The 14,754-nt window shown below is 43.5% G+C and overlaps 1 protein-coding gene across 1 annotated transcript in view; it reads left to right on the top strand.

The window, feature by feature from the left end:
• Positions 1-14,754, top strand: part of LOC124413711 (mediator of RNA polymerase II transcription subunit 20) — an 86,110-nt gene that overhangs the window by 64,997 nt on the left and 6,359 nt on the right. The window contains exon 3 of the mRNA XM_046894487.1: positions 13,295-13,554. Within this exon, the coding sequence (XP_046750443.1) occupies positions 13,295-13,554 (260 nt within the window). The remainder of the gene's footprint in view (positions 1-13,294; positions 13,555-14,754) is intronic.

Here is a 14,754-nt window from a genome sequence, read left to right as displayed (position 1 = left end):
CCCGGCGTCCCACTTACTCCGCGTCTCTCCTTCTTCCTTCAGATTTTTTTACCCCGGGTATTTCATTTCCAGGAAAGTTATTCCTCACGGAATAATTTTACTAATGCGTCGCACCACGTGACGGACGTTTAAATTAGGAATCTCTTATTATATCTCCCAGCCACGCTTCAGCTGTGGTCTATAACCGGTACAAGTTTAACGTTTACATATAAATTCAGCCATTATGCACTTTCACCATGTTATTTATACCGCGTTTTAAACTTACCGGAATTGCTGCTTATTTCGATTTATTTTTTAATCTCACACACGCCTTGCTTCATTTGTTATTTTATTTATTTTATTCTCTTCTTAATTTCCGCCTGTACAGTCGCGAGTCACAGGCTGGTTTTGTACGTTTATCTTTTATATTTGGGTACAACCGGTAGATCGTTTTATTTATACTTATCTCTCCAATTTCACTAATCTCCGTAGTTTATACAAGGTTTAAATAATACTTAGTATAGAACGCCCGGTCATCTCAGGGATTTTCAAGACTCCTCAAATACTTTGAATCATTAGTTTTAGGCCGTGGATTTCAACGTCTTCATCGTTTCACAAATTCATTTATTTCGTTGCCGATTCGCACGGGTTTCGTTAATCAACAGTATTTATAACACAGCGAGACCATCGAAGCAGTCGCGGCGAGATCTTTTCGGGTGTTCAAGATGTTTTTAAGTTGAAAAATTGCGAGCGCGTGACTCGCCTTCGCGCATTGTTAACATTATTTATTATTGTCATGAAATTTATTTATTCGAAAAGTGTCGTGCAAAAATCCATGCCGCTGATATTAATAATTTTTTTCTCTTTTCTTATATTATTGTTTTACATTTTAATTCCAATTTTTCATTTCGTTTTTCGCCGTCCCTTCTTCACTCGGAAAATCTGCACTTCGCGTTTGCTTCGTTCGTCATACTCATTAGCGGTAGGAGGCTGTTTTGTTTTTTCCTTTCCCTCCGGCGGGCGGTTTTACTAGGCGAGGAATTAACGTCGAGCGATTAATTAAACCCTGAAAAAAGTCCTTCGTTTTACTACTCGCGTAATCGAATCAGTCACAGAAAAACGACGTCTAAAGCAAAAAAGAGAAGAAAAAATTTAACCAAGGCCAAAAACTAAACCTCGACAAACAAAGAAACGTGGAAAAAGAAAAACGCAGCTTCTGTCACTGGCAAGGAATCAATTCGAAAGGGTCACTCGCTATCGCAGCTTTCCAATGCGGTCAGTGGAGCAATTGAAAACGCGATAAAGACTCGTCAACGATTTCCATCGCTTCACGGTTCTCGGTGGAAAACAATTCATCTCGCTCTTTCACGGGATTTCATCGTCCATGGATCAAACGCCGTTTCCACTCTCCCCTTTTCGCCTGCATGATACCTATACGCGAATTGTCATTTGTCGTTAGTCGTTCGTTGTTTATTGATGCGGAGATATCAACGGCGCTCCCTTTCCCATAGAAATCTCCTGTTCACCGATGTATTTTCCGTTCTACTACTACGTCATCGTCACGTTGCGCTATTTATCCAACTTCCACGCTGATATAAACGGCCAATAAAGAGGTCACCGAATCGCGTCGACGACAAACCGACGCGCCTTCCTACAACCTACAGTTCTTGTCTCTTGGCAGAATGACGGAGAGGATGAATGGCGTCGATGTCTGTTTACCCCGTACCTTTTCCAACGATTCTCCTATCAGACCTTCCGCGGTCTGTATTCGATAATCATTGTCTTCGGCACAGCGACCAAGTTATGAACTCTGGACTATAAATTATTAAATGACTCTATAAATGATTAAGAATGTTCATAAAAATAGATCCCGCTTTTCTCGAAAGCTTGTGCTGTGAAAAAGTTTTTTGTTTAGGTTGAAATTCAAAAACCCTCTCAGCTTCCAAATTCAGATACATTGAAATGGTTATTTGTCCCTTTTACAGTAAATACAATTTCAGATTGCGAATGGCTGAAATGACTATCGAAAGATCTTGAACCGCCTATTCATCGAAGTTATATTATTCTAAAAAATTTCTTTGTTGCTCTAAGAAATTTTCAGTTCTCTACGAAGGTAATAACACCGTGAGTGACGCTCTATTTTCCCAATTTGTCAAAAGTTTACCGAAAATAGCTAATAGGGGTGAATTTTGCGGGAGTGAGGGTGAATGGAGCGTTAAATCTGATCGGTTGCTGGTTACCAGAGCAGTTAGTAATGCACTTTTTACCGAGAATGACAGGCGGCGGGGACGCCCACTCGGTTTTTAACCACTTCCGGAATGTTGCACCGTGGGGTAATTGAGACACATCGATCGTTCGACGACCGGAGCTGAAAGTCGGGATCCCGTCGATTCTATTCCGGGCTTAATGGTTCGGTGCATTTCTTCAACCTTCATTAATCCCGATGTTATTTTCATCGCCACCGCGTGATTAGCCTGCACGCCCCCCGGGAATATGATTATCGATAGATCCCATCCCGAAGACAAAAGCAATTCTCGGACCTCGAACCCGGTTCTTTTAATTTATTTTTTATTTTTATTTCTTTCTTTTTTAAACTACGATAGTTCGTCGGAACGTACAAAAATATTATAACAGGTTTCCGATCCTCTGCAGTAAAGCGTAGAACGTCTGCATCGGAAAAATGAAAATCCCGAAAGTTGGACTCATAAAATCTCAGATATCAAGGTACGAAATGGCAAAGACCCACGGTTTACAGCCAAACGTAGTTTTTTTTTTTTTTTCCTCCCAATTTTATGCTGACCACGCAGTGCCGATTATACGCGGTCCCAATATTTTCATCGCTTTTTAAAAGCCTGCTTGAATGGTCCGATTCTACCGAGGCGTATCGATCGAGAGTACCAGAAGTTGGGTTGACTGAATTTGACGGGTAATTCTATGCCTACTGATCAGCAAAAATTCTGCGGTCTCGTTCATATCGATTATCCGGACTGTGTGCACAGTTGTTGTTAATCTTTCTGCGCAACGTTTGTACTTTTAAATAAAAATCTATCAGACGCATCTTTATTGCAGTATAAAATACACTCGCCCATGAAGCATTGACAGAAATTATCATTATCATAAAATTATTAAATTATTTTTAGCGGTATGAAATAACAGGTGTTGTTCGGTATGCGGAATAATTCCACCCACAAAATCGCTGCGAGTCACTGACCGAAAAGTTGATAATTGATAATCGATGCGAATAAGCAGATTTCACGAGGGCCGAAGTCTGCGGAACGATTTAACAATGCCTGAGTTTGATTCGAGCTTGACGCAGGTAATAATCACGTACGATCGAACCGGTGTTTCGCGCCATTTGACAGCACGCTGACTACCGATGATTTCCTCTTACGGTCCGATGATAAGATAATTAATGTCTGTGAACCGAAAACAGGTAGGCGGTAGTCGTATCATCACTAGTCAATACTGCTCTTGTTTCCCTTGATATTTGAGTGGTCTTACAAAGATTCGATGTCAACTATCCGAAGAGAAAGCGTAGTTTCTTCCAAATTTTCTCGAGTTATTTATTTTGTCGATATTTTCATATGTGACTCAAAAAAACAATATTTAGATGAAAAATTCGATTTCTTTGTTAATATCTAAAGTTTATAAAAAAAACGACACAAGTTCAAAAAAAAAAAAGAAAAAAAGAAGAAAAGAAAAAAATTTTGCTACTTGAGAGCTTAGAATTTACGAATAAACTCATGATTATATTAGAAATCAGCTCTCCCCTCAATTTTTTTTTTTTTTATTGTCTTATTGATTAAGCAGATTTTGCAAAATCTAGCTTTATATAAAGCATAAATAAAAAAATAAATAACGAGAGGTTGGGAGGCGATAAATTAAGCGTCACGTTGCGGCGTGCGCGATTTACAACGAGCGCAAATCAGGATGGATGTTTAAATTCGCGTGTATTGTGTACCCGGTTGACACTTGAATCTGATAAATTGTTTGCAATTCACCGGGAGACAAGCAAGCGTCCGTTTTTTCCCTCGCAACGTTCCTCGACTTTTTTTTCTATTTTCTCCGCTGTTACCTCGAGTCGAGAATTCGTAAATACGTGAATCGCATTAGCTGATTGGACCTCCTGGTACCTACCTCGAATCGCAAAATGAATCGAGCCCGCAACTTCATCGGCCGCAATTCACGTCACGCGGAGCTCGAAGAGCGGAAATTAATTTCAATATCAAACTCGCATTGTCTCGGCTGACATTTAAATCGGGATAAATTGCACGCTATTCACCGGAGGCGATAGTTACTCTCTCTTCATTCGTTCGGTCTTCCGTTTTTTTTATTCCTACACAGCGCAGTTCTTGCGGCGAATGATCAGCTGATTCTTCCTTTCGATCGTCTTGTAGAAAGGTTGGAAGGTAGAGAGTCAACCTTGGCCTAGCGAATGACGGGCCAATTTCTTTTAATCCTTCCGCGTAAAGAAAGCCTCTAATTTTCTTTTGCAAACATTATAACGATGTGAATAATGAATGTAATATAAAAAAAAAAAAATAAAAAAAAATCGCGATCATGATTAATTACTGCAGATTATAATCTAAATTCACCCCGTTAGAACGTATCGTCAATCATCAAATTCCCAGCAATCACTCGAACTTGTTTCCCTCAATTTCCGATTTCAGACTTACGTCAAAGTCACGAAGTGATAACGTAAAATCTATATCGTATTAACCAAACATAAGACAAGAATATAAAATTCCCACCCCGACGGTATTGAGTAGCAAAAATTGTAGAGAATACAGCGTCGCGTTAGATAGTTTGGAATTTCAAAGGGATGATTCGATAGCGGGATGAGTTGTTTTTCAAATTCTTCACACCCCCGGTCAATCAATCGCCGCTCGTTAATAATTGAGAGCCGCTTTAACGCGGTGATTGATTGCCGACGAACTTCATTCACTAGCGTATCAATCATAACGCGGTACGTAAATAAAAAACCTCTTTCTCCATCGCCTCTCTATCTCGCCTTCTCTACCCATCTCTATCTAACTTGCATACGAATACTCAGCGATTCGACAACCGCAGTGCACTGGCTTCGTGCCCACGATTTTCACACAACGGGCACAGAAATTGCACGGACTAGGTTACTAGGTACGCGAGTGTTTTCTCCTCCCCAATAGCCAGACATTTAAATCGTAATAAATTACCGCCTATTCACCTACCGATCCTCCCTCTCTGGTATTTCAAATTTATTTCCCTCCTCTGCCTCGTTCTTAAAAAATTTTCCATCTGATTTATCATCGGCAATGTTCCAAACTGAAATCCCAAAAACAAGAATCTAACTTCGTCGATGAAAAATTCTCCTCACGGGGATGAAAATAAAAAGCAAGCAAAAACAACAACAACAACCAAGTATAAAATTTTTTTCAACGACGAAAAACACTGTGACCGATTCGAAGTTTATCGAAAATTGAAACACGCCACCGCGCGTTAGCTTCCGATCTATTCACGTCAAACGTGACCCAATAACTGAACTTAAAATGTAACAAATTTACGCGCCTCCCCCCCCCCCCCCCCCCCTATTCAGCAGGGGTTGCAGTTTCGAGAGTCGAGGCTCAGCGCAGCCTTTGTTTGCCCGTCCTCCGACTGTTAAGATAGGCCATGACTAGGTCGGGACGGGCGAGACTAGGCCACGCTGAGCGAGCCTGCAGGGTGCAGGAGAGTCAGGGCAGGGCTGCAGGGTGACCGACCGATCGCTGTTAGAAACCAACGACAGCTGAGAGGGGGTCCGGGTTTCCCCCACGCGGATTCGCGGCCGACTGAACTACCCCGGCGACGCCGAGGTTGGACCGCTCCGTCGACACCGCGGCGTGGGCAATGCGCTAGCCTGCGCAAAACTACCCCTCGACGGGCGCCTCGGGTGTGCGGGTACCACCCTCCCTCACCCTCCCTCACCTACCTGCCCCCTACTTTACCACCTCCTCGCCCTCGCCCTCTGCTCACTCCCATTGGTTGCCCTAACCTTTGCTAAGTCCTGGTGGTAGTGACACCGCTTTGTCGTCGACGGAGGTGTAGGGGTGAAAAAATTTTACGGTACAAGACGCGTGAGTCGGGAGGCGAGGAGTGTTGGCCTAGGTCGGAGTTAAGGAGGGATGGAAGATTGTTGAAATTTTCGTTAATTTCTCTTCTGAGGGTTGCGAGAGGGGTTCGAGACTGGCGCGTGGCTAGCAGATCGGTTTTTCTGTTTGTTACCCGCGTTCAATGAGTCAGGACGCGTGAAAAGTTAGGGGTTCGTTGGGCTCGGTAGGGCGGGGAACTTATTACTGTATACAAACGGAGACATAATGGAGATCGAATTTTTATCGATAAATAAGGGATGCAGAGATATTCATTGATTTCGACGCGCGGTGGACTAATGTTTTGGGGTATCGAATCGAGGCTCGATTATCTCGTTATTCGTGGTGTAAAGCGAATTGCTATATGCGAATTACTATACTGTTTAACGCGTTTGACCTCGAATACGTCAGAGACGTCAAGCCAACTACCGAGTACGACAGTGACGATTATTCCTCGGAGACCCGACGTTGTGTGACCCAGACAATTATGTAACCAACACTGCTTGTACCTCGTTGATTCTGACCATTATAAGCTTTTCTACTCGTCTTTGTATCGTAAAAGAAAATAGTTAAGACAATATAGCTGAGGTTTTGTCTGCAAAAATGTTTACTCTTACGTATAATAATTGACAAATTTTTTTTTAATGCATTCCGTCGTGTTATCCGTAGGTGGAAAAGTTTTACGGAACTTTCTCGTTGGTTGAAAACGAGATAAAAATAAAAAGTTTAGCGAGTAAAGTTTTTTTTTTTTTTTTTCACAGAATAATTAACACACCGTAACTGATTATCATCAGTCACTTTTTGGTCAAATTTTAAAGTCGAGTTGTTCGGTTTTCTACTTTTTTTTGGTTAAACATGTTAATTCAACCCCTCTTAATATTAATTCCATTTAGAAACGACGATGATATGATAAATTGTGTAATAAAATACGCACAGAATTCCACATTGTATGCATTGCACCGACGACGCGACGTGAGAATGTATTTTTTCCATCTCGATATGCCTCGAGGAGGTTCCGGCATTGGAATTTATTAAAGTTTGACGAGTGACAGGCGGCGGATCGTCCCTTCGTCGCGTCGGCCGGTCCTGTGTATCCCGAAGGGGGCGTCGTAGCTTTTTTATAACATGCCTTCGCCGAAGGGGTATGAATACGAATTAAATTACACGACAATAAAATCTCATTTGAAGCACCGCGTGTGTGCTTGCGGTCGTTCCGCACCGGAGCTCTTCCCCCTGAATCCTCCACTTCAGAACCTCCCCCAGCGGGGGGAGTGTCATCCGGGGAATGCGCCAGGTACACACGATAAACACCGAGAAGACTCGTAACGCACCCTCTGCCTTTTCCCCCCTCGACTATATGGGTTTGGACTAGTCAAAAACTTCCCTGTATTATGCTCACAATAGAGGGAAAACGCAACGAGGGGGTGAAAAATAAATACAGGGGTTGACCCAGTGCGGTTTTCGACAGTTGTGTCTTTTTCATTCAGGTTTTTGCTTTCCATTGCTTCTTCCTAAGGGTGAACGGATACACCCTTTCAACCCTCCGTACTTTCCACCCTCTGCAACGAACATTGGAAGAATACAGCCAGCGAAATACGCGCGTATAAATATAGAAACTTTGTGTACTTGGATACATAGCAGTCAATTTTTAACAAATATCGGCCAATTTTCCACCCCATTTAGGACACGGTAGCTTCCGAAGCTGAGCGTATTCCGATCTTACACCATTCGACCGTGTAAACAGCCCTTAGCTTTCGGCAGTTTCACGGAGTATGGGGCTGTGCGGAAAGCGTTGTTGCACGACTGAATTGCAGTTCGTTGAAATCCCTTTTTTTACAAACTCATTTTATTTTTCATAGGGTCGCCTTTTTCCTCTATTTGCAATTTCATCTTATTTTATTCTCAAAACCGGCTCGGTATTATGAACTCCTGCATCTAGGGCGGATAGTCGCACGAGGGTAGCAGCTGCAGGAACTTTTAATAAAGTGATCGCAAATCTCTTCGAATAGGAAATTCTCCCGGAGAATTCGACCCGGAGGTCGGCGCACCCTCAGGTTCCAGCAAACCTTACGGGATTCCGGTTGTAGTTTTTGAGGCTTCTATGGTGAACCCTCGCACAATATTATCATTACCCGGGAAATAGTTATCAAACCGCATTTTCCTCGCGGAGAATACTCTCCGTGATATGGAATTCCGTATTCATGGTCGAGGAAACAGAGGCTCCGGATGATTGTGTTTCATTCGACATTCATTAACTAGATTTCGTCCCCTCGAATTCGCTGGCTAGCATCGCGTCGTGATAAGCAAATGGAGTTACCGGACAAATTTAAGAACCCGGTCCATGAATCAGCCTGATCAAAGCTGTCATAATCGCCAAGTCACCGGTAGTCGTAAAAGTCACGTGTCTCGCGGCGCATCAGGTTTGTCCGTCGACGTTGAAGGCAGCGGCAGCGGCGCGATGAATGAACGAAATCTCGTCGGCCGCGGCGCCCCGGTTCTTTGAACCTGGAGTTTAAATATAATTTTGTAAAAGGCTTGAAGCACACGGAATGAAAGAGTCTGGAGTAGCAGGACGGAAGAAGGATGCTGCTGTTGCTGCATTAGCCTTGTTTCTCTTCTGCGTCTTACACCGCTGCGCTGCACTCGTTCCAGACCACCTCCCTTTACTTCGCGTTAACCACCACCATCCGCCGGGGATCACCGGACGGAATTAAAGACGACACCCGTCACACATCTGCTCTTGCTCTTCGTATACACCTTTTCACTCTTAGTCAGACACAATGCACCCTGCGTAGAATGACTCGAAGTCACTCATCGTCGAAACGTCGGTTCAGGTTGGCGATGGTCTTCTACTTCTCTCTTATAACATTCCTGTTGGTCCGGCGAAGCCTTTGCTGCCTCGTCATACTGCCAGTCTGTCCGAAAGGCTTGTTGTTTAAAACCATTGCAGAGCAAGTTTATGCATAACGTGAAGCGAAGCCCTTAAGCGCGGGAAATTTATTCCCATTAGCAACGCAACCGCGTTATTTCCCCCTGCAGCATCAGGGGATGTTGTTCCACCGGAAGGACGCCTCCTAGCTCGTCGAGTTACGTCCAAAGTTATTTGGGACGGGTCAGAGAGAAGGAGAGAGGGAGAGAGGGAGAGAGAGAGTGACGCTAGGCTTCGAGGTTCGAACCCTGGCTCAAGTAGGTAGACCTCTGCGAGCCAGGGTTGGTACATCGTCAGTAACTCATTAAGACAGCGAATCGCTCCGGCGTAAAGAGGCCTTCTGGTGCCAGGGTCGATAGCGAAGAATCGTGCCCTCCACCTTCCTGCGTGTTATCAGAGTCTTATTACGGCCTGGCTTGAGGCCCCCTTTCCGAGGGGTGCCGAAGGCGGAAAAGGGGATCGTGGACGAGGCGTTGGTATAGCGAGAATAATCGAGAAGAGGGAGGAAGGGAAGGAAGATGCTGCTGCACGGTTCTCGAAAAATACTGCCTAAAAATACTTGCGCGACCTCCTCCAAATGAAAACTGTCTGGCGATGGGCTGAGCGGAATGAAAAGAGGCCGACACAAATTCTACATCTATACCTTTCAACGTGCACGGGGAAAGAGGGGGAGAAAAAAACTTGTATCAAAAGGGAGCGGTACTTGGACTACATGCCGCATCCTGCATACCGTTCTCGGACGGTCCGATGGACCGTAAAGATTCTTGGTTTTTTCACTTCTTGGAATCCAGTCTGCAATTTGGATATTCTTGCTTTCGAGCGGAAATTCTTAATCTTGAGCGATACTTGAGCTTCACTTTTAGATGAAGGCTTTATTTTTCACAGTTTTCACAGTTTTCCTCAGACTTTGTAATGAGCATCTAAAGAGCACTTCGCTATGTTCATAACTCATGATTCGGTCTTTCGCCATGGTTTCATCAATGCACTCTTCCTCGTAGCGAGTAAAGCGTACCTACTTAGTGATACCCTTTGCAACGGCTTAAAGGCGGGATCCATTGCAACACGTGTCGAAGCTTTGCTCAGGTTTCAATTTGCCAGCTCCCGGAATGACGGGTCGTTTGGTCGACGTGCTTTATTCTATCAGCCGCAAGATCGCACCCAACATTTCATTCCAGTACACACTCGTTGAACAAAGCCCGTCTGATTCCAGCTTCTAAATTATCATTTCCAGGTCTCAGACTCAGTCGCACTGTCCCCTCAGTGTTTATAAGCTCTCGAAAAGCTCCAGCATGCAGAGAGAGAGAAAGAGAGAGAGAGAGAGAGAGAGAGAGAGAGAGAGAGAGGGGGAGAAGGAGGAGCTGCAGACTGTACACCTCTTCCTATTCCCCCGCAATGCGCATGCATATCTGGATCTGCATTGCATCGAGGGATGCATTGTACTGCTGGTCGCTCCTGGTGTAAGCTCGTGATTTAGCGCGTAATTGGCTCGGTACTTGGTTCCGCGCTGTCGTATAATCGCACTTCCACATGCGAATCCACCTGCACGTATACCACGACATGCCCAACTACTATCTACACGTACATATATACCTATTTATGCACGTAGCGTAGGCATGGAGACCCGCAGGTCGACGGACGGAAGGTTTTGCTACACCCTTTGAAGTAATGTCGCGCTAATTTTCCGGTTTTTCTCTTCAAATTCGTACGGTTTTATTTGTAGGTACATAATTTCTACATTTTCTCTTTCTTTTTGAATTTGAAAATGGATTCTTTTTTTTAAGAAGCTATCGAATTTCTGAAATAATGATCCACTGGTAGACGAGATGAGATGAAATCTTCCGTGGAAGACGGATTTGAGTTATACTTACTCTCTCTGTGCCAAGGCAAAGTCAAATTCAAACTCCAAGTTACACATAAGGCCCACAAATTTTACCGCGCATCGTATAACCGCGTGTCTATTTGCCTCTGACCAACGGTGTAACTTAAACGTTACGGCTTCAGGCTGAAATAGATATGAAAACTAGAAACTGTTACGCATGTCTCAAGTTTATCCCACGATTTGATGATCGTGAAAAGTACGGTACAGCGAAGATTTGAAAATACAAGCACATTTCATTGAATTCAATTCAATAATTTATTCTTCAATGATAAAAATAAACCAAAACGACGTTATTTTGCTTGCCAATTTAAAATGAGGCCAGTCCAAGAAAATTTGTTCTATAAATTTTTCCGTTTTCTGCTGTATTCATGTAACGACAAGAAAGCGTGACGAGGGGCTGCGGCACCTAATGGTGCGTGCGTTATCGGGGCGTTTGGTGACCTGGAAAACTGAAAAATCTCCAGAATCTGTGTACACAGGAATTTCTGATGAAATTTTGAACATGTTTCTAAATACTTCGGTTTGATTCTGACTATTTTTTTCATTCTATCCGGCAAGAAGAAGGTCCTGAAACGGTTCTCTGCTCTCTCTTTCGTTTCCGACCTTATCTACCTCGTACACTTTGCACTCCCAGAACAGTTCCTGCGCTTTCCAAATCGTCGCTGGCAGTTGAATACATGGTATAACACACGTTATATGTTACGTGAATGTTTTAATACTCCAGTCAAAAACTAATATCGGAGAAGAATACGTTTACCTTACATGAAATCGAGCTTTTGCCCCAGGAAATTTTTTACTTCGGTGAAAAGAATGAGTAACTGACATAATCGATTCGAAATTGAAATCAGCCGATAGCCAGTGCGCGAATTTATTATCAGCTTGCTTTTGGTATAATCCTTCGCCGTGCACCTTCGTCACTGCACCACCATTCGATTCCCTGAAGAATTGTTACAACCAAGATCAACACGACGTAAAAACAAGAAAAAAAAAAGCTAAACCACGATATAAAATTGCGGTGAAGAACCTCAAATTAGGGGTTATAAAAGTGTCCACAGCTCAGAGCTCCGAGACCTGTACTTAAAGATTTGACACTTGGTGCAGGCTCGCCTTTTCCGGCACCGAATCCGCGCGCATAACCACAGTGCCTACGGACCGGCGAATCTTGCCCTGTGACTCTTGGGGTGCAGGCATAAATAATTCATACCACGAGCTACCTGCGTATACCAAGTTCAATGCATCCACACCATCCACCCACATCCACGTGCATCGAGACGTCTTTGCAGGGTGTATATGGTGTGTATAAACGGGGGCGGGTCTCCGCGCCCCATCGCGACCCTCTATTAGGCGGAGGGTTTATGAATATTCAGGGCATTTCGCACGTACGTTCTTCGTTTATCTCCGAGCAACGTGTGTAGTCGATCTGCCTCTTCCAAGCCCTGCCAAATCGCATGTCTGCAATGCGTACTCGCACCAAGACTAAGATGAAAATTTTGCAATATTCCATCAGGTTTGTCAGATATTGCGAGAATTATTTCTTGACATTCTATCTGACGAAGCTAATGCAATTTTTTATTCAAAGACCTAATTAATAACTTGACTCACTATTTTGTTCCACCTATCATTGGAGTTTACAACATTCTTACTACGTCAAATCAGAATCCAAGGAACGGATGAAGATGAATTGTATGAAAAAGGGTCCGGCAAGTTTTAAAATGTCTGAAGTCAATAACGTTCGATGGAACGATGTTTGGTGTTTCTTAACAACACGTTTTATGGAATATACCCTACCTTTTACGAAGTTTCACCAGCTTCTTCATGGTGACTTTTGAGCCGATATGGATTTGGCGAGTAATTTCGTGTGGTGGATGGACAGCCGTCACGGCGTTATAGCTAACGGTGCCCTGAGAGAGATGAGCGGAGAAACTAGACTTGATTAACTTAAGCTTGTCAGGAAGCGGTGTCGCGAAGTTCCGTAACAGTTGAATATCACCCTCGAAGGGACGTCACTGACTCGAAGCCCCGTTATCCTTCACATTCCGACATCCTTGGAGAGCGGCGTTGCTGTAATGCAATTGGCACGACTTTCTCATTTTAGACATTGGATTCGTTAGCTGAAATGTTTTGGACCCGGGGAAGGAAACCGGCTCTGTTTTAAAGTTTGATGGTACAAAGAGATAAAAGAGACGAGATCTGGTGGAGAGAAAAGCGGTGCAGTTCACCTCTGCTCCGATATCCCGTCCAAGTTTTCATCGCTCTTTATTTCTTTTTCCTCTCGGAGAATATCTCTGCTGGAGATTCGAGTAAGCCCGATAAAAGCTCTCGGCGAACTGAATTAAAATATACAGTGGAATTAGCGGGTGTATGTAAGTGGGTAATTAGCTTCTAAGACCCAATTTCCATTTTCAGGTTCTCCGAAGACTGTCCACGTCCTTCACAACTCCGAACAGCCGGCGTCCGTATTCGCCGTACTCGAGTCGGGGACCAAGGTGGTTCCTCTTATCGCGGACGGTCTCTTTGACCTTCTCATGCTCAAGATGACCAGCATATACACCAGCAAAAAGCAGACCAAGGTCGAGGCCAAGGGACCGAGATTCGAAATCGGTGACTTCTGCGTTAAACTCGGAAGCGTCACGATGAGCCAGAACTTCAAAGGCGTTCTTGTCGAGGTATGACTTGTCACAAATCCCTCAATTAACAATTCGCGAAGCGTAATGCTTCCGCCAGACTTCCATGCCATTTGTTTACCCGACATTCATCAGCTTTTTCTCCCTCCCTCTACGTCCTGGGATAGGAACCGTTGATTGCTTTCTTGTGCTATTCTATGTATGCGACTCCTGATTTCAACTGTCGGCTTGTGAACAGAACAAGGACTCGACAATGACCGCTTCGAATTGCGGTGAGTCTAATGAGATACCGAATTGGTTATTGCTAGACATTTCTGAGCTTTTTTTTCTCCCTTAAGAACCAGGGGTGGCTTTGCACGCGTAGAGCAGCCGTTCTGCTCCCCAAAATCGATAATTCGACGTCACCACGCGGACCAAAATGACCCCAGTATTTCAGAAACTCCAATTTTCACTGAATTTCAATCTAGCTATAGGTTACTGCACAGAGAGCAAATAATTTTTTCTGACGCACCTTATGTCTGACTTTTGAGATCGATGCTCGGTAGAGGTTTGATTTTAGTCTCAGTTTGTTTTTATCTGCGATCGTGAAAAGAGTCGCTGCAAAGTTAAAGCCGGGATGTAAACATAACGAATTCAATTCTCGAGAGACGTTCTGCAAATACGCCAAATTACCGAAAAAGTGAGAGAATTTCGTATTTTATGATAAATTCAAAAAGGTCTACCTGGTCTCGGTCCTGGTTTATTAATACAGCAACTTCAAAGACGGAAGACGCAAATGCGAAATGATAAAAAAAAAATGCTACTTGAACAAAAATATTAGAAATATAATATCTTTAGTTTAATTACACGAATTCTTCATCAGCCGTCATCGCTGATTCACCTTTCATTAACGTTATTAAATATGAAAGGACCAGTCAACTCTTTCGTACAGCATAATTTTGGCATTTACGGTCGCTTAAATATGATAATAACCCGAGATATTCAATTTTCAGTCGCACGCCTCTCGGAAAACGTTCTAGGAACTTTGATCTTAAATTTAACAGAGCAGCTGGTCGTTTCCGCTTAAATAATTTGAGTACCATCGTTTATCCGTCAAACGTTGAATTATTATTTCCATTACCTACCCCTGTACCAAATTTCCTGCCGACGGATTTTCCACTACAAACAATAATTGATCGTTAAACTTATATAACTACGCGATCCTCTGTTTACCACGGAGATTAATTACGTCTGAAATTTTTC

Source organism: Diprion similis, chromosome 2 (assembly GCF_021155765.1).
Source record: "Diprion similis isolate iyDipSimi1 chromosome 2, iyDipSimi1.1, whole genome shotgun sequence".
Lineage (NCBI taxonomy): Eukaryota > Metazoa > Arthropoda > Insecta > Hymenoptera > Diprionidae > Diprion > Diprion similis.
The sequence above is the reverse complement of the archived record's forward strand: the minus strand, read 5'-3'. Positions and strand labels throughout refer to the sequence as shown.